Below are 26319 nucleotides of genomic sequence, written 5' to 3'. Positions count from 1 at the left end.
CACTGAGCAGCAGAGCAAAGGGGAAAGAAAAACATGTACCAGAAATGGAAATGAAGAAAGAAATGGAGGCAGAAAACTATTCCTCTGTTCTGCCCTCTCACTCTCCACAGAAGAACTATTCCAGCAGGACCTACTATGTCCTCTGTGGCAGCAGAGGTAGAAAAGCCCCTCCTCTCACCAGAGTCACCCACCAGGAGGCAATAGGAAGAAGGAAGGACTTATCACTAGCTACAGGTGTGAGGAGGGCCCAGCAGCAATGGCATTTAAAGAGAGCATGAAGTAGGCAGCATCAAACTGATTTCCCTATCTCAAATGGTAAGTATGCCGAGGCCCTGAACAGAACTGCACTTAATGACAAGTACTCGGGTCTGTTTGGTCTCATTCAGACTGAGACATACCTAGAAAAGTGGCAGATGAAGAGTTAATTGCTTAATGAAAGGCTGCTTTCTTGCTCTGTGCCAGAAGGAGATGCCTCTGAACATGCTAATTAGACAAGTTTGGAGGCCTAGGGATTTGCAAGTGGAACAGGTAAAAAAATGTATCTGGTGTTAATTGAAGACTAATTATCTTCATCAAGCAATGGGCGGCCAGATGTTCAGGGCTGGGGAGAGGAAAAAGAGAGGAGAACCAGGGAATACAGGTGTGAGAGAGTTGGGTTAGGAATTTCGTTCTCTCCCTGACTTGTTTTTCCTAAGAGCACAAGCTCTACGCTGTCCACATTTGCGCACACTGAGCTTGGACAAAAAGTCTCTAAGGTGCCACAAGTACTCCTTTTCTTTTTGCGGATACAGACTAACACGGCTGCTACTCTGAAACCTGAGCTTGGACAGCCACCTTTACAAATCTGGCTCGGAAAGTAGGAAATATTGTGTACGCTTCCCAAGCCTCCCCCTGCCCCTCAAACCCAGAGTTCCTATTCGTCACAGCGGTTACCTAGCAATGTGCAATACTCACTATTTGTTACTTACACAGTGCCACCGACGTGCAGCATTTTACAAAATGCATAGGTTAGTTATGGCCCACGGCACTAACGTCTAAATTGGATGGAAATAATATGAACAGCAATGGGTGAGAGATCAGCAGGGATGGAAAGGAAGAGGGTGTGAAGGAGAGACTCCAATGTGGAGATGCAGAATGGTTGTGAATGGAAAACAGGAGGCAGATATAAAGGGCAGGATGGAAAGAAGCATTTTTCACATTTGATCCACAAGAAATCCCTCTTCTTCTGGAATACTAACCCTGGGAAGCTCTGGAGACTTTACTGCAGTAAAAACGATGGACATACTGTGTTTAGATTTCTATGCCTGACCCATAGATGTCTTGTGCCTCTCCATTCTGGGGTGTGTGTGTATGGCATAATCTAAAGGGGAGGACATGTGACTGCCCCACGTCTCCTCTGCCCAGCAACCTTCCCCCGACCCTGTGCCTAGTCCGGAGCTACGGTGCTCTGTCGCCCCACTTTATCTATGTGGGGGAGGGCTCTGTCCTTCCCCCGCTGCACCTCTGGCATGTTCAGCCGCTCTCCCTGGCAGCCAGGCCTGGGTGGAGAGCGTGATGAGGCTGCTTCTCACATGGCTGAAGCTGGATGCTTCGGGTCGCTGCTCAGTGCAGTGCAAGCTGTCTGAGACAGCCTGGCTGGGGAGGAGGTGGGGGGCTGTCCCCACACCCAGGCCTGGCTGCTGGGGACAGGGGCAGAGCAATCTGGAAATGTGCCGGGAAGGGGAGAGTGGGAGAGGGGACCCTGGGTCGCTCAGCCCCTGTCCCTGGCAGTTGAGCTGGGTCGGAGGGCGACCTGCCGCCACTTCCCTGGCCAGGCTCTCTTGGAGCGGCCGGTGTGAGAAGTGTCTGTCCTGCCCCTGCCACTTCCCACCTGGGCCCAGCTGCCAGGGACAGGGGCTGAGCATGCTGGGGGGCGGGCCCAGCAGGAGAAGGACAGAGCCCCTCTCCCTCTCCACCCTGCAGGCCAAGCAGAAATCTCTGGGGAGGAGAGGGGGAGTCACTTGACCCCGCATGCCTCTTCCCCACCACACGTTGCTCATGGCCTGACCTCATCTTCTGTAACGTTTTGTTTCATAGTACAGCTCGTGATGTCATCTCATGCTCCATGACACCTTCTGGAGTCTCATACCCAGCAGAAACAATGCAGCTAAGTTGCAAAATGCTAGTTTCCTGGTTCTGGAGCTGTTCAGCTGCCAGCATTTGCCAATGAACAAGTGAGGATCCTGGAGGCAACTGCAGCCAGGGGAGTTCCTGGCAATGTGGCACTGTTGGAGCCATGCTGCCAAGAAGGGTGGCCGTGACTGCTGCTGTGGCATGGAGCCTCTATGCAGAAAGCCCTGGTCTCCTGCTGAAGCCCCTGAGATTTGTGCAGCTCCGGAGGAATCCATGGAGTCTGGCCCTATGGCCTGTTCTGCAAGACAGCAAACTCCATCTGAACAATAAGGAAGAAATCTCAGGTACAACCTCCCTGGGACTTGCTCCCTTTCAGCCCCCTCCCATGGGTTTTCTCTACATTGTTTGCGGGGAATGTAGTGTTCCAAGGTTTGTATGCTCCCCCTGGGAGAACACATTACATTGGTGCAATAGGGTTCATTCAAAGGACAAAACCACTACTCTTCAGACATATACAGAGAACAGTGTTTGAACGGAGAGGATAGGGGCACTTTCCTTGGCTTTGTTATATTTCTCTGGACACAGCGAAAGTTTCCTGTCTATGACTACTTATCTGATTCAAAGATCTGTAAATGAAGTATTTTACATATTCTCTAACAATGGCCACCCTTATTAATATACCAATTTTGCCTTTGATATGGTTACATTAGTATTTGCAGTATCCCTGTATTTCCCTGTCAGCACAACAAGGAACACCTAGGGTACTGCAAATGCACACATATCCCTCCTTAGGTATAAAGATTTCTCTGTAAAGCTCCATTAATATTTATGACAATGTATAAATAATAATAATAATAATTAGAGCTGGCTAGAAAATCTTTGATGGACCCACTTCCCATCTGAGAATGCAGTTCTGCTGAAATTGAAATGCTTCATGAAATCATGTTGATTTTGCTGAAATTTTATTTTAGGGGAAAAGTTCCAAAACACTTAGTTTTTTCTTTTCAAAATGACCCTTTGTTTAAAAAGGTTTTATTTTGTATTATAGTGTATATTATGACAGAATGTTCAATTTTTAAAAGTCATAATTGAAATGAAATGGAACTTTTTTTGGAACTTTCTTTCAGTCAATTTCAAAATGTTCATGTTTCGTTCCTAATTGGAATAAAAGAAATATCAGATCCTCAGTGAAATGAAAGTTCCAATAACAACATCCCTACACATTATATAAAGAGCAATTTCTTGCAACAATTTTATTTGAGAAAGGTTGGGAAACTCTGTACCTACTTACATAGGCTCCTCATTTACCCAAAGAATCAGGAGCTTGTTAACAAGGTATCTCCACTGTTTTTCAAACTTACATCTAAGCTGGAACTGGCAGAAGAGGAGCTGATGCCATTATCACAGAGCTGCCCAGTGCACTGGGGTGGTGTGGCCATGCTAGTGTTCAGCAGAAAAAGCTCTATCTATAAATACGACAGAAATATTTACATATAGTTTGTCTACTTTTTATTTAAATAAGGGATTCCTTTCCAAAACATGCATCCGATGAAGTGAGCTGTAGCTCACGAAAGCTTATGCTCAAATAAATTGGTTAGTCTCTAAGGTGCCACAAGTCCTCCTGTTCTTTTTGCGGATACAGACTAACACGGCTGCTACTCTGAAACCTTTCCAAAACATGTCACTTGGGGCTACTCTCCTGTAGATGGCACTATTGCCACTTCTAAGAGGCAATCTGCAACACAAGAAAATCCTTTGGCTTTAACACACGGCTTGAAATTGGGCCAGAAATTTCTTGGATTATCAGGCTAAACTAGCTGGTGGAGGTCAGTAGTGACCAAAGTCACAGAAGGCTGTTTATATTGCATTGTGTGAAATGACTGGATAATCTTAGTTCAATTCCTCGTGGACAGTTTCCACACTTCACGTAATATACCATCACAATTGGTATCTTCAGCACATAAGCTGAGGACAGAATTAAGCATTATGAATGTGAAACATTAAGCAAGAACTATCCTGTTTCAGATAAGTCTGAAATTCCCACTGAAGTCAATAGGAGTTATGCATATATATCTGAAGGCAAAATTTGACCCTAGCTAATTAATCTGCTAATTAATTATTAATTAAAATATAGCTGTCCACAGGCATACCAATCATTACCCTTCATAACTGGCTAATGGCCTGTGTAAGAACCACTGCTTTCATTTTCCTTTGCTTTCTGACTCTGAGTCAGCACCTCATTTGTTATCTATCCTTCTAGATAACAAGGTGGCAGTCTGTTTTAGTTGCAATTTGATGGGTAGTAAGCATTACTTTGTATTTCAAATTCCTTGGTACTTATTGGTTTTACAACAGTTTTTAATCTTTTTTTTTTAAAAGGATTTGTTCAGTGGAGGAGGAGAAAGGAACATTCGTTCTGAGATATCATTGAACAGTCAAATTTCTCTCAGAATGGCTGTCAAGACATATTAGTATAGATTAAATGGAAAAAACTCATGAAACTTTAAGGTTGCAAAGTTAGTCACTTAAAAGGTAGGACATACTAAAGTTAAGGTTGCACATGTAACCTTAACTCTATCCCTGTTGGTGTACACACTGCAATACAGTCTTTATCTAAAGGAGAAATTGAATACTGCCATGTAACTTAATTAACTGTATAGTTTTTGTCTGAAGAAGATCTTTACCTTGGTAAGGGTAAATCTGCACAAATGTTAGTGTGAAAGCATGCAAGAAAACTTGCCTCTCCCTTTGCATGGCTGCACAAATGCTTAATCACAATAGCCATCACCGTAAGCAGGGACTGCTCATCCCTTCACTGAGCAAATTACTCAAAGATAGGGAGGAAGTGACCATGGCCCTGTCCTCTCTACTGTCCTGTAGGATAGGACTAGTGCATTGGGGAATTTGTAGGGTGCCTCCTCACACATGATCTATTCTGGTGCTTCCCACCTGTGAGGGGGTGCAGTTCTATACCATCCCCAATGCAGGGCTGTGTGAAAACTGCAGCAATTGTGCAGTTAGTACCATTGAACTGAATGGGACTACTCCCAAGGGTGACTACTACTCAACTTGAGTAACAGGTGCACAGTCAAGCCCTCCAGAATGTTTGTTCATGAAAGAGGTGAGACTGGAACTCAGGAACTGGCTCCCAGGCCTGTGTATTTTCCTCAACCTCAAGGGAGCATTTTGGCTGGGAACAGAGCAACAGGAGGGAGGGGGAGAGGATCTTTTATAAGATCCTGGCTTTCCCCCAAAATCTGGACATTTATCTGAAGCAGATGGGAGCAACTCTGAGGCACAGCAGAAAAGTTAGCATTTTACTTGTATGCAGCACATTATTCCTTACATGCACATTTAGATTCCCACTAATGTCAATGGGTGTTGGATCAGGACCTCTGCGAGCTTAGCAAGACATCACCATGCATGCAGACCATGGAATTTTCAAGCACTCATTGCTTGTACAAATTAAAGCTAAATTCTTCAGGAACAAAGCCATGTCTCTCTCCTTAATTAGGACTATTCCCCTGCCATATTGCCTTTTAACTCAACCCTCAACCATTTTGCCTGTGCAGGGACTTCTGTACTTTTTTGTATTTCCCTCTGCTTTTAATCAAGAACACTCCACAGTCAGCTCAGAAAAGAGCTTCAAAAATGCCCAGAAGTCTCAAGGCTGGAAAAAAAAATAAAGGAAAAAGAAACCCTCAGAAAAATATTTTAAATATTTAGTGTTTCACAAAATCCTCCCATCACCCAATTTTTTTCCCCTCATTCAGACTCCCCAGCCAGCTAGCTAGATCAACTCCTACTTGGGAACAAGACAGAACTTCTGGTGCCCCCTCTAAGGCAGCTCTCTCCTGCCCCATCAAAACCACAAACCAAACATAAAAAAAAGCATGTAAAGCGTTTCAGAATTGTTTTAGAAGGTTTAAAGCTGGGCTCTTTTTTTCTCCACTCCGTGCCCAAAGTTTAGTATTCGCTGTTCCAAACTTAGAGACAAACTGACAGTTCTGGGATGTTACAGAAATCCCGAGCCAGATCTACTGAGACCTCTGTCTGCTTTGCACTGCCCCAGCAACGCAAAGCAGTCACAAACCTGGCTTCACCTGGAGGGGTACAAAGCAAACAGAACAGACTGGTGAATCTGGCCCCACATCCCACAGCAAGCGGCTTTAGAGGAAAGTGATAGTTAAAACCCTTCAAGAATACCGTGGTTTCCCTTTAAACCTTCCCATTGTTGTCCTGGATTTGGTAAACAGATATGCTTTTCTAATTATTCTGTTCCTGCTATAAGGGATACTGCAAATACTGAGGTATCGTTATTTCATGTATCAAAGGGAACTGACAGGTTTATAAGAGTGATCACTGTAATTTGGATGACAAGTCAGCATTACCCAGCCTGTGGTGAATGGGAAGTGTACAGGTATACTAGGAAAGTCTCTTTTCCTCCCTCTGCCACACTTTGAGAGATTAAGTCTATGACCAGTTTGCACCTTTGTTGCAGCTTTCACAATTTTAGTGAAGTTGTCCATTCCAGCGCTAATGTAAAGATGGCTGGCACCTTTTGTTTCTGCATGTCTTACATCCTTAAATCTATTCTAAAACCCCTCCACCTTCATTACAAAGGCATCAGTTACAGCACTCTCCTCTAGCTCAATGCACCGATCTTCGATTCCCAGCTACATAGTATCTAATTATAATACCCTTCTCATAGCAACCATTACAATGAAATTATACACTTGGCTCCCAAGAACAGAGTTAAAATTGGGCTGGAGTAATGAGTAGCTCGCATAGATGACTAGCATTATGACACAGCATTAAACACCCTCACGAATGCTGCTAATGGGGTGCACTTACCTTCCGAAAGAAATGCTGTGTTGTTACAGCGAAGACCTCGAAGCCACGACTGGCCCTTTTAAGTTCCTCTTGAATACAGCTGAATTGCCTGGACTGCTTGTCACACTTTTCCTTCAGCTGCTGCATGAACTGCCGTTCGGCCTCTCGAGTCTGCAGATCTGCCTTGGTGGAAAATCCATTCCTTGGAACAGCTGCCCTTTGTTTAGGGTGTCCTACAAGATGAAATATAAAAACAAAGACCATAACCCGTTACTGTATATGCATGGACACAACCTCTCATGTTTTGACGGCTCCTGGAACTCGACTAAAAAAATAGCCTGCTGCATTCACACAAGCTTTCTAGTGAATTTACCTGTAAAAAGTGCTGCCACATCAAAGCACAAGTTACTCCTTTGGGCTTAATCCTTCAAGGAGCTGACGCAGGCTTGTGGGGCTCGGGCTAAGGAGCCTTTTTAACAGCGGTGTAGACGCTTGGGCTGGAGTCCAAGCACTGAACCCTCCCCCTTTGCAGGATCCTAGAGCCCAGCTTCCAGCCCCAAAGCCTGAACGTCTACACTGCAGTTAAACAGCCCCTTAGCTAGAGCCCCGCAAGCCCAGGTCAGCTGGCACAGGCCAGCCACAGGGTTTTCATCGCAGTGTAGACATACCCGAAGTGTGTCCTGCGTGGTGGCGAGCACCTTGCTGATGCAATGATAGTTTAGAGCATTCAACACCTCACAGGAGGTGTCAGTGCAGTGCAGGACTGGGCCCAATGGTCCTCCTCTCATTAACAAACCTGTGCCCCTTGTCAGTATTCTGTACACCCTCCAGCTACATACAAGCCAAGACGGGCACAGAATCAAAGGAAAGGCATGTTCTGTCAGACAAATGCCATATCCTTCTAGAAAAGCTAAACAAGAATTAGGGTGACTGTCAGGTATATTCGCTCACTTGCTGTGAAACTGTTTTGTGAGTATGGATTTAAGTTAGTCTTCTTCTCTGAATACACTACTCTCTATGCCATCTGGCACACAGGTAATCAAACTCACAGGTCAGTGGCTTTCCGAAGTCTGATTCAGAATCCATGTAGCTAGAGATTGGAAAAGGGGGAGGAGGAACAGGAAGAGATTCTGCCTTTAAAAGAATGAATTCATGGAAACAGGGATCCAGTGGACTAAGCACAGAAATGGAGACAGCGGACCCAAACCTCAGGTGTGCCAAAGAATTGATTGGTGCACCTGGGAGGGCACTAAAGGTAGCTTTACTTTACCTTTCTGCCCCTCCTCTGAACAGGGTGATGGCCAATTCAGCTTTTGGTGCAATTTAGAGCAGCTTTGGGGTTGCTCTAAATTGAACGAGCATTTAGTGATACCCACATCCACCAAGGGCTGCAACACTGCCTGTATTTTGCCAGAGGATTGTGCTCTTGTTAACCCTGCTATGCCAGTACAGCCAAGAGAGAGCAAGCTGGAGTCTATTCATTTTTGTGCCTCATCAACAGATATGTAAGCACATTCCAATTACAGGACCAATCACTTATAGTTGTGCAACCCAACTGAGGTCAACGGAGTTGCACACATATCACTGAGGACGCAGTATAAAGAAAATAGGATTGCAAAGCCATCACTGATAGCCTGTTCAGCTGTCGAACCTTTACATCTGGTGATGATGTGTGAGGAAGAAATAAACCAGTCTGACTAGCAGTGCTGGGGATGAGTTCGCAGGACTGGCAGTTTGAAAAGCTGTTCTGGAGTCACTGAGACACAAGCCGTACAGAACCCCCAATATGCTATTTTTACAGTTAGTTTTTAGAGCAGAAGTTAAAATTTCAGTGCTTTCTTCCATCTCTAGAAGTTATAATTAATTCTCCATTGACTGACTGACTCACCAGAACCCAAAGGAATTACTTTGCAGGTCTATATAAAAAACATCAGCTTGGAAATATAGTGCTCAAACTTTACCATCACTTCCCTCTTTTTTTGGGGGGGGGTTCTATTATCCCTGTGCAGCATTAGCAGCCTTCCTGATGTTGTTGCTGAGGGAAGTGCTAAGGGAGTCAGCCACAGTGACAGCAACCCTGGACAAAACTCATAACCAGCAAGCTGCAGGTGGTGGTTAAAGCACCACTGGCTCGTCATGGGTTCAGGTCTGCTCTGAGACTTTTGAAAACATTGATGCATTTTTCTGAACTACGGATAGTCTGCGCTCCGGAGACTTTACACCAGAGATCCACAAATCGGGTTTGAGTTGTCACTCCCTGAAAACAAAACCCCCCTGGTGTTCACTGGTTTGTAATATACATAGGTATTTTCAGTACCATCATTTTTTAGATCCCATCTACAGCTATAACAGAGTCCAGGCAGGAACCCAGTTACAAAACTGTTACAATTTGCAATGTACAATGGATGGGACTTCTCTATGTTCCAATAAACATGTTAAAACCCCAGACAGTCCATGGCTTTAGTGAAATTCCGGGACAAAAGTAAGTCCTGTCTACACTACATCTTTTTATTGGGTTGTAAATGGGCTGTGAGACTTGTTAATAGTTATAGAGCAGATAGGGCCTTATTGTGAGTATGTTGACCTGATATTCCCTAGCCTCCGCATGGCTGTTCTATCTGAACTGTCAGTCATACTGGAGCCACTTTATATGGTCCCTCTGTAAGATATGGTCATGTTCCAAATCCTGCTCTGATACTTGACTAGCATATAGCATTTCCCTAGGTTTTATTACTCAGTTGCACTGAAGAAACAAGGAAAGCTGATGTTCCGGAGGTGTTGGATTCATCGCTTTGGAAATTTGCTCTGGCTTCATATTTTTATTAAGGAGCTTCCATACCAAACGCTTTGTGTTCTACTGGGCAACACCTTGCATGGATTACGACACTGTCTCCCTCTTCATCTCTGATCTCTTTATATTTTTTAGCTCCCTCCTGCACACCATGCTGGAACATTTTAGCTCCTACAAGCTCATCTACTTTAAATCTCTTCTTGGGTCTCATTGGTTGAACTTTCCTCCCAGACCTTAGTCCCAGAGGCTCTAGTCAGCAACGGGGAGAGAAGAAAAGGGTCAGACATCTCGTTAATAGGTGCTCCAGTAGAAGATAGATTTGGCCTAGGTACCATACCCAAAATGAGTGTGTATGGGGGTGTTAAGAGGAAGACAGAGGTGAAGATAGACTTCCGTGTGTGCGTGCACGTGCATATCATGAGTGTGGATGGAAGGGAAATGTGAAGAAGGGTGTGTGTATTCGTGAAAGGGAAAGCTAAAAAGGGAATAAGCATTTGTGAGGGAAGGCTGAAAAGGGGAGGAGGTTACATGGCCCTGCCAAATGTAAAAATAAAAACGGGACATTCATCTCCAACTACCCTTCACCACTAAGTGTGACAGAAAAGCTTCCTTAATTCTGTAGCTATTACACTGAAAAGACAAATCTAACCCAGTCACAAAGGAATAAATAGCTCTCTCATACAGCAATGCAGAACTCTGAACTGATGTTACAAATGAGTGAGCTTACATTTCACACAACTGCCAAGAAGAACAAACAGAATTTTAACACAAAAGCTGCATGAACTTTAATCCTCAGGGAATTCACTGACCTCATTTCTGGCAATATGACAACAGGTGGGGGTTAGAAAATAGCTGTAATTTTTGTAGGACAGCCAGTCTACACACCAGTGACATTACATAGTTTAATGGGCCAGCATTGACATTTTGGGACCCACAAGTATTTGCAAGTATGATTCAGATATTGTAGATACTTAAGTACCCTATTTGAGTGCGCAGTCAGGTTCTTAGATCTGCAAATGACTTAAATGACAGCTACAAAAAATCCAGCATTCATGATTAACTGTGTCTACAATATATGGCTGCAAAGGAGGCCAGATTTAGCAACATTTCATAACTGAATACTTTATGATTAGGGCCCTATGAAATTCACTGTCTATTTCGGTCAATTTCACAGCCATAGGATTTTAAAATAGTCAATTTCACAGTTTCAGATGTTTACATCTGAAATTTCATGGTGTTGTAACCATGGGGCCCAACCCAAAATGGGGCTGTAGGGGGGTCGCAGGATTGCCACCCTTACTTCTGCACTGTTGCTGGCAGGGGTGCTGCCTTCAGAGCTGGGCAGCTGGAGAACAGCGGCTGCCGGCTGAGCACCCAGTTCTAAAGCCAGTGCCACTGCCAGCAGCAGTGCAGAAGTGATGGTCTCAGGTATGGGGAGGTTGTAACTTTTGCAGGGGGCGGCGGGGGGGCAGGATCAGCCTTACAAGTGGGCAACCACCCAGGGCTCCATGGTCACGGGGGCACTATGGTCCAACCAGCCCAAGGCCCCTTTAACTCCCGAGCACTGGGCCTGGAGCTGGGGCAGGGCTGGGGGCACCCCAGCAGGGGCTCCTACTGTGCACTAGACTCTAGCTCCTAGTCTGGTGGGGCTGGGGAGGAACAGGACTTCCTCTTCCCCTGCAGGGGCCGCTCCCGGGGCCAGTCAGACTCACCTCTGGGAACCTCCTCCTGGCAGCAGGAAGCTCTGTGGCTGCGCTGCCTTCAGAGCTGGGCTCCCAGCCAGCAGCTGCAGAGCTTCCTGCAGCCAGAAAAGTTCCTGGAGGTGGGTCTGTCCCCCCTGGGGGCATCCCTGGCAGGGGAAGAGGAAGTCCCATCCCTGCCCAGCCTGGCCGGAGCTAGCAGCTGGAGCCCAGTGCATGGTAGGAGCCCCCCTCCCCTACAATAACCAGATTTCATGGGGGAGATCAGATTTCATGGTCTGTGAGGCATTTTTCATGACCATGAATTTGATAGGGCCCTAATTATGATGCAGCACTTAAATACTGTAGTGATGGGTGCTACAGAAAACTCTGACAGTTAAATAGATGATCACTTTTCAGACAGGCTCAACTATGACACTCATCACTTTGTACCCATTTCCCTCACCGCTGTTTGTCTTCTCTATTTAGACTGACTTCGGTTAAGGAAATAGTGTCCTCCTGTATGATTGTACAGCACCTAACACAATGGAGCTCCTTTCTGACTGGGCCTGTAGGTGCTACCACAATACAAAATATTTAATAATAACTGTGTTTGTCTGTCTTTTTGATAAAAAAGTCTTTCACTGCTTAGACACCATGGAGATGGAGATGCAACAAAAGTCATAAATGCAAAGAGAAAAAACCAGTCACCTTGAAATCAGTCAAGATTAAATGAACACAAACTATTAAATTGTTTAATTCCATTCTAAATTTCCCCTGCCTTCTAACATTTGAAGTGTGCATCTCTAAGTTGTCCTTGTCAATGGCATAAATTGTCCTTGTAAATTAAACTGTGATATTTTCCTCAGGGATAAATCTGAACTTCTCAATTCCTCTGGGTTTGAAAAGCAGCTCACAAAGCTTCTTCTGCCCATTGATGTTTGTGTTCTGTTGCTCTGCACAGGATGGGAAATACACTGACAATGCTGGCCCTGATCCTGCTTCCTCTTGTCAATTAGAATATGGGGTGCTGTGGAAAAGCAGGACCACACCCATTGTACTCGGAAATCCAGGAATCACTGATAGCTTCAAAATTCTTAGCACTTTTTTCAAATTAACTGTTTGAAATAAAATATTGTAATAAATACCTAGTGATATTTAATACAATCTATGAAGATTTAGATGTGGTACACGAGCTAATACATTTTTGTCTCCAGTTTCCAGTATTTAGATAAAGAAAGTGAAGAAGTAATTTTGAGGAGGCTGATAATAAGCAGATTGGACAGTGTTAGCTACCACAGTGATAGGCACCTTAGAAATAACTAAAATAGAGACAAGGACTCTAATCTGTCAATCACATTCATGTGGGTGGACCCTTGTGTCTGTGCAAAGTCCCCCACAGATCAAACTGTAGGATCAGGGTTATAGTGATAGATCAGATGGAGGTTCAGGAACGTTGAATTCTTAAAAAAACACTCTCACGAGAGCTTTGGGGAAATCCAGATCCGGATATTGATCCAAACTCTGAAGGTCAGACCCATTGATAAAACACACCAGATAATCCCTCCTTCTGTGGCAGCAATAGGGGTTTCTATGGCAGCCAAAAAACAACAGTGAGGGACGGGGGGTGTATTTGAATAGTACAATAATAGAAGGAAAATAAACTTGTTATACTAGGAATAGCAATTTTTCACAGCACATTATCTAACTAATTGGAATAGTTTGGTAAGTTTTCAGAATGCTGTCATAGAAAACTACTCTATTTGCAGTACAATTTTCCTTTGTCACTATTTATTTTATTATTTTTGTTTAAAGAAAGCAAAGGGCAACTGAAGAAATGTAGACTTCATTTAGATTTTGATTTAGGCCCAAATTTTCAAAAGTGACTAATGATTTTAGGGTGCAATCATTTTGGGGGCCCCAACCTGAGACACCCTAAAAGGACCCAATCATCAGAGGACAAGTGCTCAGTCCTTTATGCAAATCAGGGCCCTTTAAGATGTCTCAAGCTGGGCACCCAAAAATTAAGGCACTGAAAATTATTAGCCACTTTTGGAAATTTAGGCCTTTGTAAAACCCAGCAGCTTTACAAAGCCAATAGAAATGTTCCTGTGATTTCTTTTTAAATTCTAACGGAAACAATTGTTTTTTTACCAGCCATGGTGCCAAAATAGCTTGAATGCTCATCTTTTAACCCTGGCATCTGAAGAAGGGAAGGAATTCTGAGGTTAGTGACTGGGAAAGGAAGATTGGTTTTAACCTTTCACTTGCTTGGTTTTGTTGGCTGGGGGTCACATGCGATGGAATTGCTGCAGTTTATTTACAACAATGGGAATCTTGATGTGTGTGTTTTAAGTGATGTAAGTGATGACTAAAGTGAATGGACAGATGCTCTTTTGCTTATTAATTTAGAGTTATAAAACATAATGTTCCCCTTGAACTCTTCTTAACCCAAATACGGTTGCACTGAGAAGCTGAAAGTGAAACTAACGTCAGTGATTTTAAAGGTCTGACCTGAAAAGTCAAAGGGCCTGATCCAAAGCCCACTGAAGTCAATGGGCTCATGATTTCAACGGTGTTTGTTTCAGGCCCAAAGGGACAGACTTACGGCACCAATCTGCCTCTTTAGGTGCCTAAAGACATGTGTAAATCTGGCCCAAAGAGCATAAATAGTAAGAAGTACTTTGGATTTTTAAAAATTATTTTAGCTGTAAAGAATCTAAGGTTTTATTGGTAACACCGAGTAAAGAAATGTGTTTGTTTACAACATTAATTTTTAAGTTGACAGTGTTGCTATAGCTATCTGAAGGTTATTTCTAAAGATCATCTCTTTCCCAGTTATCTACAGAAATAACCTAGGAAATGTAACACTTCTGCACATCAGTGACCTTCGATATCAAGTGGTGTACTGTTACTGTTGGTGATTGTATTACACGTGGTTTTTGGTCCCTGTATTTGTTTTCTTTTTTTTTTAACGTAAAAATAATAAAGATTTTTTTAAATGATCCTTGTACCCTTAAACATTGAAAAGCAATGACTCTGTTTTGGAAGACAAATTCGACAAGTTTAAATCTTCCCTCAAAAGAGAAAATCTTCAAAAATCTTCCCGCAGTTTATAAATACCTGGTGAATGGAGCTTGGTGGCTGATACTGCTAATCTCTTAGGGGATGACACAGTGGGTTTATTTGCATCTTGATCTTTTTGTACTTCTTTCTTCACACCTGCTTTAAAAAAAGAAACCCAATCTTTACTTTATTTGCCATCACACAGCAGCATGCCTCTAACAAGAGTAACAGCATGGCAAAACACAAATACGTTTTCAATATTACTTTTGGGCCAGATACTGAAAGCTTTGCATATGCCTTTGAACGTGCACAATCACATATGCCTCTTGCACGTATGAAGATATCATGATGCTGTGTGCCAACTGGGTAGTTCAGTGAGCACATGGCCAGTTAGACACTTAACTGACCATGTGCCTCTGCAAATATGGAACTCTGCAAATACAAATAGGAGTGAAATTCACCACACTAATGAGGGCCAACACAAGGCCATGCACACTATGCAAATCCTCTGGCCTTCTGCATGTGGTGTACTTCACTCATGCACACACACATCCTTAAAATTCTGGCACCTGATGTCTATTCTGGTTTACAGCACCATGTTATTTGTGAGTTGCTTTACCTGTTCTTACCAACAAGCATTTACTTTCTGAGTCCGGACAGGATGAGTACACTGTTGTCTCACTCATCTAGCAGGGCACCTTGGTGCACAGTGGCGCTCTCTCCTGAAAGCTCAAGGCTGTCTGTAAACTAAAGCTTCCCCTGTTATTGATCAGACTACTGGGGAAAAAATTCAAATAGAAACACAGGTTTGAAATAAAAAGCTTCTCATCAGAGTATGAGTTGGGCCCTGCCATCCCATACTATGGAATGCACTCTTACGCCACGTGAACTGCATAAAATGAGCCCCAAAGTGGAGCTAATTGCAAAGCCAGTATCATTATCAGAGAGTCCATGTTCCCTGGAGGGACTGTTATTGAGGGGGCACCAGTGGAACAGGGAAAGGGGGCAGGTAGGAGGGAAGCAACTCAGCCTCAGATACACGGAGTCCGCAGGGTTTAATAAAGTTTCACTCGTTCAACTTAAACTGCATTCAGCGTCACGCTTTGTGAGTGAAACATGGCGGCAGTGTCTGAGCTGTGAGTTCGCTGCAGTGCAGCAGCTGGCAGCGTGAGCCATGGAAGGTCCCTGGAACCCTGGATTTTGCAGACACAAACCTAGCTCAGGGATGGACCCAGTGGATGGAGGAGTTTGAGCGGTACAGGGATCTGGCCATGCACAAAAGTAAAACTCTTACCTTACTGGGGACCAAGGCAGAAAGGTCTGCAGCTCGCCACTGCCTCGAGCATCACAGAACTCCTTGGAGCCCTGAGGAATGAGTGCTCCCCAAAGCAGAATGAAACCATGGAGCGGCAGGTTTTTCACTGGCAACCAATCCAAAGGGGAGAGAGTAGACCCGCCATGCTACAGCCTTACACACACTGGCTGCTACGTGCAATGTGGGGGACTTGACAGACTCCTTGATTTGGGACTCCCTGATTTGGGACAGGACTTGTGGCACTTGGGATCACCATGTGCAGGAGCAGCAGCTCCAGGAAGACAATCTCACATTAGGTGCTTAGCTCTGGGGCGTGCGGCGGATACCTTGAGAGAAAGGATGAAAGCCAGAGGAGGCACAACACCCCCAGAAGTACAGGCAGAGAGACAACAGCAAGGGAGAGCCGGTGGCCAGGGCTCCATACCTATAGTGATGTGGGAGAGAACATGAGCAGGTAAAGGAGAAGTGCCCCGCACTAGGACAGCATTGCAAGGAACGTGGCAAGTTGAACCACTTTATTAGTTTCTGCCAGAGCAGAGGAAAGTCCCAGAAAGATTCAGTCAGACCTGTACAAGAGGGGGATGGCACATCAGATGACAGCTTTATTCTTCTTGAGTCCAAGAGCAAATCAGATTCAGGCTGTCATGACAGGAAAGCAACAAGAGACTATACCAACCTCCGTGCATGCAACAATGTTAGCAGAGAAATGCCCTATGCAATTTCAGCTGAACAGCAGGGCCTCCTGCAATGTGATTCCTCAGGGTGAATTGGGCTCAAACACTCCTATTACGTGAGCAGGTGCACTCAAATAACATACAATCAGAGCATAATGCAGCCCACAGGAGATTGTGATCTCTGAGTAACTAACCCCCCAAAACACAGACCGCATCAACTGCAGTTTGTGGGTGGATGGGAAGCACCACAGACCCCTCTTGGAGAATACAGCCATACAAGACATGGATCTGATATGGGTGCAGCATCAGAATTTTATAGCTGCAAGAAGCAAAAGGGGGAGTCCATGGATAATGAAAATCATGAGGGGATGTTTTCAAAGGTGACACGTGCCTTGAAGGAAAGCTGTGACTGGAAGTAGACCCCATAGAGGAACCTCTGTGTTTACCACTGTCAAGGTTCCTTCCCCACTCTGAACTCTAGGGCACAGATGTGGGGACCTGCATGAAAGACCCCCTAAGCTTATTCTTACCAGCTTAGGTTAAAAACTTCCCCAAGGTACAAACTTTGCCTTGGCCTTGAACAGTATGCTGCCACCACCAAGCGTTTCAAACAAAGAACAGGGAAAAAGCCCACTTGGAGACGTCTTCCCCCAAGACGTCTTCCCCCCCAAGCCCTACTCCCCCTGTCCTGGGGAAGGCTTGATAATAATATTCTCACCAATTGGTACAGGTGAACACAGACCCAAACCCTTGGATCTTAAGAACAATGAAAAATTAATCAGGTTCTTAAAAGAAGAATTTTATATAAAGAAAAGGTAAAAGAATCACCTCTGTAAAATTAGGATAGTAAATACTTTAAAGGGTATTCAGATTCCAAACATAGAGAATCCCTCTAGGCAAAACCTTATGTTACAAAAAGACACAAAAACAGGAATATACATTCCCTCCAGCACAGCTTATTTTACCAGCCATTAAACAAAAGAAAATCTAACACATTTTCTAGCTAGATTACTTACTAAGTTTACAGGAGTTGTAAGGCTGCGTTCCTGATCTGTTCCTGGCAAAAGCATCACACAGACAGACAGAACCCTTTGTTCCTCCCCATCCAGATTTGAAAGAATCTTGTCCTCTCATTGGTCATTTTGGGTCAGGTGCCAGCGAGGTTACCTTAGCTTCTTAACCCTTTACAGGTGAAAGGATTTTGCCTCTGGCCAGGAGGGATTTTATAGCACTGTATACAGAAAGGTGGGTACCCTTCCCTTTATATTTATGACAACCACCAAGGAAAATTCCAGCGGCACTACATAATCCAGTACACAAGGAGTTTGAAAGTCTGCAGGGCAGGGGTATTGTAGCACCTGTAGAGGCCAGTAGGGACTGGGTGAGCAACATGGTGGTGGTGAAGGAGCCATCAGGAAAATTACACATCTGCATAGACCCAAACCCACTGAACTGGGCATAGGCGCTGGAGCACCCATGGGGAAAAATTAGTGGGTGCTCTGCACCCACTGGCAGCCAAGCTTCCCTCCCCCCGCCCCACCTCCTCCTCCCCCCCGAGCACCTCCCTCCCAGCGCTTCCCCCCGGCTGCCACCAAACAGCTGTTTGGTGGTGTGCTGGGAGGGAGGGGGAGGAGCTGGAACATGGTGTGCTCAGGGGAGGAGGTGGGGAAGAGGTGGGGCCGAGGCGGGATTTGGGGAAGGAGTTGGAATAGGGGCAGAGAGGGGGCAAAGTTGGGGCGGGGACTTTCGGGAAGGGGTTGGAATGGGGCGGGGCAGGGGTGGGGCCACAAGGAGGGGGAAGAGGGAGGGTTGAGCACCCAGGGGAAAGCAGGGAAGTCGGCACCTATGGAACTGGGCATTGAAAAGATGCCACTATCCACAGCCCACAATTGATTACATCTTACCAGAACTTTCCAAAGCCAGAATTTTTATGGTCTGTGATGTGAGGGAACAGGTTTTGGTACGTAAGCCCGGATAAAGAGTCCGCCATGCTGACAACCTTTGCAACACCATTTGGTTGCTCCAGATGGCTGAAAATGCTGCTGGGCACACCAGAGGTGTTCCAGAGAAGACTCACCCAAGGATTGGCTAGGGTGAAAGTAATTGCAGATGATATCCTCATTATAGGTGAAGGGAGCAATGATACAGAAGCTGAATGAGACCATGACAGAAAACTATAAGCTTTTCTACAGCAATGTAGGGACAAGAATATAAAACTCAACCTAGAATAAAACACAACTGAAACAGTATCCAGTGACACACACTGGACATCTGCTCACAGCAGAGGGACTGAAAGCAGATGCCAATAAGATCAAGGCAGTCAGAGACATGCCAACTCCAGCGGATGTGAAAGGGATACAGGGCTTCATAGGAATGATAAATTTTACATCCAAGTTCTGTCCACAACTGGCTGCAGCAGCAGAATCCATATGTCAGCTCACAAGGCAGGATGTTGAGTGGGACTGGACAGGTCCCCAACAGCAAACATTTGACATGTTTCAGAGTAACAGCCGTGTTAGTCTGTGTCAAGGTTCCTCCCCCACTCTGAACTCTAGGGTACAGATGTGGGGACCTGCATGAAAAACCTCCTAAGCTTATCTTTACCAGCTTAGGTCAAAACTTCCCCAAGGTACAAAATATTACCCCCGTTATCCTTGGACTGGCCGCTACCACCACCAAACTAATACTGGTTACTGGGGAAGAGCTGTTTGGACGCGTCCTTCCCCCCAAAATACTTCCCAAAACCTTGCACCCCACTTCCTGGACAAGGTTTGGTAAAAAGCCTCACCAATTTGCCTAGGTGACTACAGACCCAGACCCTTGGATCTTAAGAACAATGAACAATTCGCCCAACACTTGCACCCCCCCTTTCCTGGGAAATGTTGGATAAAAAGCCTCACCAATTTGCATAGGTGACCACAGACCCAAACCCTTGGATCTGAGAACAATGAAAAAGCATTCAGTTTTTTACAAGAAGACTTTTAATGAAAAATAGAAGTAAATAGAAATAAAGAAATCCCCCCTGTAAAATCAGGATGGTAGATATCTTACAGGGTAATTAGATTCAAAAACATAGAGAACTCCTCTAGGCAAAACCTTAAGTTACAAAAAAGATACACAGACAGAAAGATACACAGACAGAAATAGTTATTCTATTCAGCACAATTCTTTTCTCAGCCATTTAAAGAAATCATAATCTAACACATACCTAGCTAGATTACTTACTAAAAGTTCTAAGACTCCATTCCTGTTCTGTCCCTGGCCAAGACGACTACAGACAGACACAGACCCTTTGTTTCTCTCCCTCCTCCCAGCTTTTGAAAGTATCTTGTCTCCTCATTGGTCATTTTGGTCAGGTGCCAGCGAGGTTACCTTTAGCTACTTAACCCTTTACAGGTGAGAGGAGCTTTCCCCTGGCCAGGAGGGATTTCAAAGGGGTTTACCCTTCCCTTTATATTTATGACAGTCTGTATTCGCAAAGAGAAAAGGAGTACTTGTGGCACCTTAGAGACTAACCAATTTATTTGAGCATAAGCTTTCGTGAGCTACAGCTCACTTCATCAGATGCATACTGTGGAACATTTGACATGTTGAAACAAATGAATACAGATGCCCCTGTCCTGTAGTACTAACAGTCAGGAGAGCCACTGACACTCCTGTGTGATACATCAGAGAAAGGGCTGGATGTAGTGCTTTTGCACAAACAGCCGTGTCATAAATCTATCCATGGCAGAGCACCCTCTTCATGAGCTACGGGGAAGCACAAGTGTGCATGTTCAGTTGCCCCCATCCCCATGGATACTGCAGGGTGTATGAGTCTAGTGAGGCCACTGCTCAACCCTCTGGCTGAGGCCTTCTCAATATTTTTCCCTATCTCAGGTTCCCACAGTCAGTAAACGAGGTTAAATAAAAGCATAAAGGAAAAGAAAGAAAACCTGTAAGCAGCTTCATCTTGAGGTTTGGTGGCCTGCAATGTGCAGGAGGTCAGACTAGATGATCATGATGGTCCTGTCTGAACTTAAAGTCTATGAGGAAATTGGCCTCTCTTCAGGGGTGAAAGTAAGTTAGAGGACTTACCGGTACGCCAGAGTCCTGAGCAGGGGGTGTGGCCTCAACCAGAAGAGGTAGGGGCCTTAAATCCCCAGGCCCTTTAAATCACTGAGGAGCCCTGGGGGCTCCTGGCTGCCACCGCTACCCCAGGGCTCTGGCAGAGCTTTAAAGGGCCTGGGGCTCCACTGTGGTAGCAGCTGCCGGAGCCCCGAGCCCTTTAAATCCCCGCCTGAGCCCCACCGCCGCTACCCCAGGGCTTCGGCAGCAGGGCTCAGGCGAGGATTTAAAGGGCCCTGGGAGGGTAGTCGGGGCTGAAGCTCCAGGGCCCTTTAAATCCCTGCCAGAGCCCCACCACTGCCACTACCCCAGGGCTCGGGCAGCAGGGCTCAGGCAGGGATTTAAAGGGCCCCAGGGCAGTAGCGGCAGCTGGAGCTCTGGGGCCCTTTAAATCCCCGCTGCAGCCCCACCGGGAAAAGATGGGAACAGACTTATTTACCTTACATGAAAAAGCAGTACTTAATTACAGTACTACTATTCAAAGGTTTTGGAGGTCCATGTCTTGCCTGATACAAGAAGCAAGTCAGTGATTGGCAAACTGAAGGCCCACTTTGTGAGATATGGCATTCCAGACACTGTACTCAATGAAAACGGACCCCAGTTTGCCTCAGAAGAATTCAAGGATTTTGCATGCAAATGAGAGTTTGAGCACCATGCCTCCTCCACAGCATACCCCAAAGTATTGGTAAAGTGGAATCAGCTGTGAAAACAGCTAAGAGACGGTTACTCAAAGCTGTTTCTTCTGATTCTGACCCCTTGTTAGCATTCTTGGACCACAGGAATATCCCACCCCAGGGGTGCCAAACCAGTCCAGGACAGGAACAGGTGGGACAAAGGGACATAGGACCAACGCCCTGCTAACCAACGAAGGGAGACCACTTGCAGTTATAAGGACGGTGATACCGCTAAGAGGAGATGGCCAACAATCAGAGAAAGCAGACACTAGAGTACGACAGGTCAGCCAAGGACCCACTGACCCTGGAAACCAGCACTCCTGTGGGGATCCAGCCATTAGAGAGACACCAGAAGGAGTGGACTAAAGGAGTTGTGAGGGGCGCAGTGACACCCAGATCATTCAAGTTGACTATGCAAGGGGGACAACTGATCCAAAGGAACAGGTGGCACTTGTGAGTCTGCAGACACAACACCCAGAGAGAGCCTGTGGAGATACTGAGATCGTCACAGAACAGACACACAGAGACCTATCCAGTGGCCAGCCCCACATGGAGGGAGGAGATGCCAGAGAGAGTTTGGTAGACTCGGAGACAGGTGGCAGGGAGATAGGGCTAGGTCTTTCCCAGTGTGGTTGCCTGTTGAGGAGAGCAAACTATCTCAAAGACTGTAATCAGCTGACTCTGTGGTAAAGATGAGACTCCAACATGACTACCTGCCAGCAACCTCTGGCTGAAGATACACCTGGGCAGGAGTCTGGGCGTGTATTTGTTTTTTATGTTTATATTAAAATGTTTGTAAAATAGGGACGATATATCCTGATTAGTGGAGCTGGAGGGCCAACGTTCCCTGGAGGGACTGTTACTGAGGCGACACCAGTGGAAGAAGGAAGGCAGGGAGTTAGGCTGGAAGCAACTCAGCCACATGGACAGAGCAGTGCATGGGATCTAATACAGTTTCACATGTTCAATTTAAACTACAGTCAGCTTCACGCTCGGTGAATGAAACAGAGCTGAGCCTCTGAGGCAGGCTCCTGTGTGCCCAGCATAACTCCTCAAAAAATCTGAAGATCTACAGGTCTGCTAGGGAATGGGAAGAGGAGTGGAAGGAGGAAGAGGCTTCCCTCGGAATAGCTGATGCCATGATAGCAAGTGTAAATTAATGCCAACCAAATCAGTGCAAGAGCTGATCTGGCAGCCCCAGGTGCCAAAGGGATCCATGCCATTATCTTTGCTGCCCACGAGGCTGAGCCAGCATATGGTTCTAGTGCACCGGCAGCCCAGTACGTGCCCACTCACCAACCCAACACTGGCTCTGCAGGGTCCATGCCTTCTGTCTAACGTTTACCCTTCCCCGTGCAGCCACTAACCCCCTCACCCTGCCCTTCCACTGATAGTGATGCATGGGAGATTTCATTGGCTATGAAGCCACGGAAACTCTGTATTAGCTTTGCCCCTTCCATTAATTTTTAAGCAGGAGAAAGTAACATGGCCTTTATTATTGCCTCCTCCAACCTGCAGAGTTTTTCAGCTGCTGGTTCTTAAAAGCTCTTCAGTCCTCTAGGTTTCCCAGTCAGAGAGGGTAGATCCTGTACCGAGGAACTGCTTTCTCTCTTAGAAGCTTATGTGACCACCTAAGCCTAGAGTTATCGCCTCTGCCCACCATGATTGTTTCATTCACAAAGCGTAAAACCAAATGCATCTTAAGTTGAATCAGTACAATTTTATTAATCCCATGCACTGCCCTGTCCATATGGCTGAGTTGCTTCCAGCCTAATGCCCTTTGCTTCCTATTCTACTGGTGTCCCCTCAATAACAGTCCCTCCAGGGAACATGGGCTGTCCAACTCCAGTTTCACTGATCAACATACTGTACAATGAAAAATCACCCTGAGCACAGTAATGTGAAAACATTGCTCTCCCGCTTTCCCTGCCATGTGACAATCACAGACACACAATATTCTACTCAGTCAATGATAAAAAGCTCTTTACGTGCGTAAGTTATGAAGAATGAGAAAACAAAAGCTAAAAGCCAACCATTCAAATATATTTTCCAATTTGATTGCCTTTTTTATTTTTAAATACTTGCAATTTTTTTAAATTGTAGTTCTCAGACTGTATAACAGCTATTGGAAATAAAATGCAAACAAAGGGAACACAAAAATGGTTTCTGGTAGAATATAAATAATGTTCACATTATAAACGTCCAAATCTTTCATGTGTACATTCATATGTCCGTTAGGGAAATAACAAATAGAACAATTACATTGCACTGTGTACCCTGCAGGATATCTGAAGCAGAAAAACAAAGCCACTGTTGATACAATTTAAAAACATCTTGCAATTATCTAGTCCTGCATCTGAGACCCTATTCCATTTTGCTTCATGCAAGTCTGTGTGCTGCACACAGAGAGAGGACAACAGAATTTGGTAATCTTATATTAAGATTAAAATCCTGCCGGTAAATTCTTGTTGGATTAACATAGTTTTCATAATATTCAAAGCTGTAGTTAGAGTTACAAGTTAGGTCCCATGATATGCCCTGTTTTTTGACACACCACCTTCCCTTCACCACATCTTGATAGCTGCATGAAATTAGCTCACACAAGAGGACATTTTCAGTGAACAAGCAGTTTATTAGTCCTACAATACCATGAACTACGCTGCATATTCTTTAGTGCCACCTTCTGGCACTCTGTAAATTAAACATTTACATACAGACAGACATCTCTCTTTTATAGAGCACTCCTGTAACAGCACACACAGAGACTGAGCTAAATTCTGCTCTCAGTTATACCAGTGTAAATTTGAAGTTATTCCAGTGAAATTATTCCAGATTAATAGTATTGTAACTCAGAATAGAACGGTTGCTTTATATGACAGATTTGGAGCTGCTCTGTAATAATTTATGAACATTGTATGTGAACTTGTTATTGGATTGTGTTCTGTATGACTATATTGGTTTAATACAACAAGAGTCTGTCTGGAAAAATAGGAAGGAAAAAATGTCTCAAAATAACCACCCGTTAGCAAACAATTAAGCTTTGTTCAGGGACAATGTCAGAACGTTTAGATTTTTGTAAGAACTTTTTGCCTCCACCTCCAGCTACCGTACAAAACTGATTTTGATAAGGACAAGAAAAGGTCCTCAGACACAAAACAACACCACTCTGGCAATGTTAAGAGGGAGGCAGGAGGTTGTTTGGGGGAACTGGACTGAAACATGAGACCCTCCCCTGGATGTGTCTGAAGAAGTTAGGCCTGCCTAGTTTATCATCAGGGTTGGTAAGCCTTTAAGTAAGATAGACGTGTGTACACAGTTTGTTGTATTAAAATCCCTTTTTTCTCTCTTGGCTTGTTCCTCTTGTGAAAACAAACAATACCTTTGATCAAAGAAAGCTCTCTGATCACTGCATACCGCTGCTCACACATTCCCAAAAGGAAGAACTGCAGGTAACCAAACTCAGTCAGACTTGCTGTGTAAGAAAGGTTGACACACATGGTACTGGAGTCCAGGGCCCAATCTAAGAGTGGGAGAACTGCAAAATTCCACCTCAGGTCAGGAAAAGGCAAGAGGGCTGCTGCATGAGGGGGTGCCCTTAGAGAGACCAGAAAAAAGACGGGGCAGAATTAGCCCCAAACCAGGACAATATATTCTTTTGTTTGTTTCCAAAGGGAGGCAGGGGGAAGAATACTTTTGGACTGAGGTTCTTGTTAGAATTTCGTTTACAGAGTTTGAAGGACATGGTGAATCTCTTTTAGAGTGATAGGTAAGTAAAAGTCTCACATGTTAATAGATTTTTTGTTTCACCTGATACCCATGGATGCGACTCACAGTCAAAGGGCTTGTCTTCACATCACTCAAAGTTGTGAAAAATCCACACCCCGGAGTGACGTAGTTAAGTCGACGTAACACTTGATATAGACAACACTAGGTCGATGGAAGAGTTCTTCCGTCAACCTAGCTACTGCCTCTCATGGAGATGAATTAACTACAGCAACAGGACAACCCCTCCTGTTGATGTTGTGAGTATCAACACTGAAGCACTACAGCCATGTAACTGCAGCCTTTCTAGTGAAGACATAGCCTAACACAAACTGAAATAGCTGGTAGGATGGCACACAAAGAGAAGAACTAACATCTTCTTAGAGTCGCACCATTCTGAGAAGTTCAGATAAGTTCTAATCACCTCAACATTCAGCATTGGATGGTAAAGGCCTATCAGGGAATCTCCATGCAACCCCAGTCCTGGGAATGAGGACAGTCCCCCTAGCACCACGACTTCAGAACATTTCTAATATATTCTGGGACATTTGTAAACTGGAAATATTGAGGCCAAGATTCACATTTGTGATTAACACATTTCACAATGAAATGCCTGAGGATATAAATTTTCTGGATCTGGCACCTGCTATACAGTACTTCACAACATAAAAACAGGTTTATATTGCCATTTCATTGCCAACGACTGAGTGAAAGCTACCTGTGATGGGAGCTGTGAGACAAAAGAGAGAGCTCATATTACAAGCTATAATTTATGTAGTTACAGAGTCTAGAATTATTTTTTTCATGGCAATGATGCCTGGGGGGGGTGGGGGAGGGATTCTGTGGTTTACCAATAAAAATGTGATGCACAAGTGGGCCATCTGCCACGACACTCAGAAAATGAATCTCAGGGTAATACTGATAAAAGGAAATGCTTTCACTGGAGACAAGGGACGTACAAAACTATTTTGATTTTTAAGAAGACTTGAACAAGGAGCTCAGGGGAATTAGTACAGGCTCTTGCCCCCACACACCAGGCAGGCACAAAAATCCAAAAAAGTAAATCTCAGTTTAAATGAAGGAAGCAACAAGGAAAGAAAGGTATCAACCACCAACACAACTCCTCACTAGTAAAACACAATTTTTTTATGTAGCATTCTTTATGGTAAGGGCATATATTACTTTTCCTGATAGCAATCAGAGTTATACCCCAGAACCGATGGCAATACATGTCACAAAATATCAAAGAACATTTTGCAAGAAGGGATAGCGTAGTAGAGAGATGATTCTTTACGGAGCGGTGGAC

General features: G+C 44.7%; 1 protein-coding gene across 7 annotated transcripts in view; it reads right to left on the bottom strand.

Annotated features, from left to right (window-relative positions):
• The window catches only part of MTUS2 (microtubule associated scaffold protein 2), a 502895-nt gene that overhangs the window by 94343 nt on the left and 382233 nt on the right, over window positions 1-26319 (bottom strand). For 6 of the 7 annotated variants that reach the window (XR_012158528.2, XM_073340921.2, XM_073340900.2 and 3 more), the window contains 2 exons: window positions 14539-14640; window positions 6967-7178 (listed from right to left, as the gene is read on the bottom strand). Coding sequence is in view for 6 of the 7 variants with exons in the window: in XM_073340921.2 (XP_073197022.2) it covers window positions 6967-7178; window positions 14539-14640 (314 nt within the window). In the remaining variant the exon portion in view is untranslated. The remainder of the gene's footprint in view (window positions 1-6966; window positions 7179-14538; window positions 14641-26319) is intronic. The other variant, XM_073340882.2, reaches the window with a different exon arrangement.

This window comes from Lepidochelys kempii, chromosome 1 (assembly GCF_965140285.1).
Source record: "Lepidochelys kempii isolate rLepKem1 chromosome 1, rLepKem1.hap1, whole genome shotgun sequence".
NCBI classification, from domain to species: domain Eukaryota; kingdom Metazoa; phylum Chordata; order Testudines; family Cheloniidae; genus Lepidochelys; species Lepidochelys kempii.
Note: the sequence above shows the minus strand (reverse complement) of the source record. Positions and strands in the feature narration are given on the sequence as shown.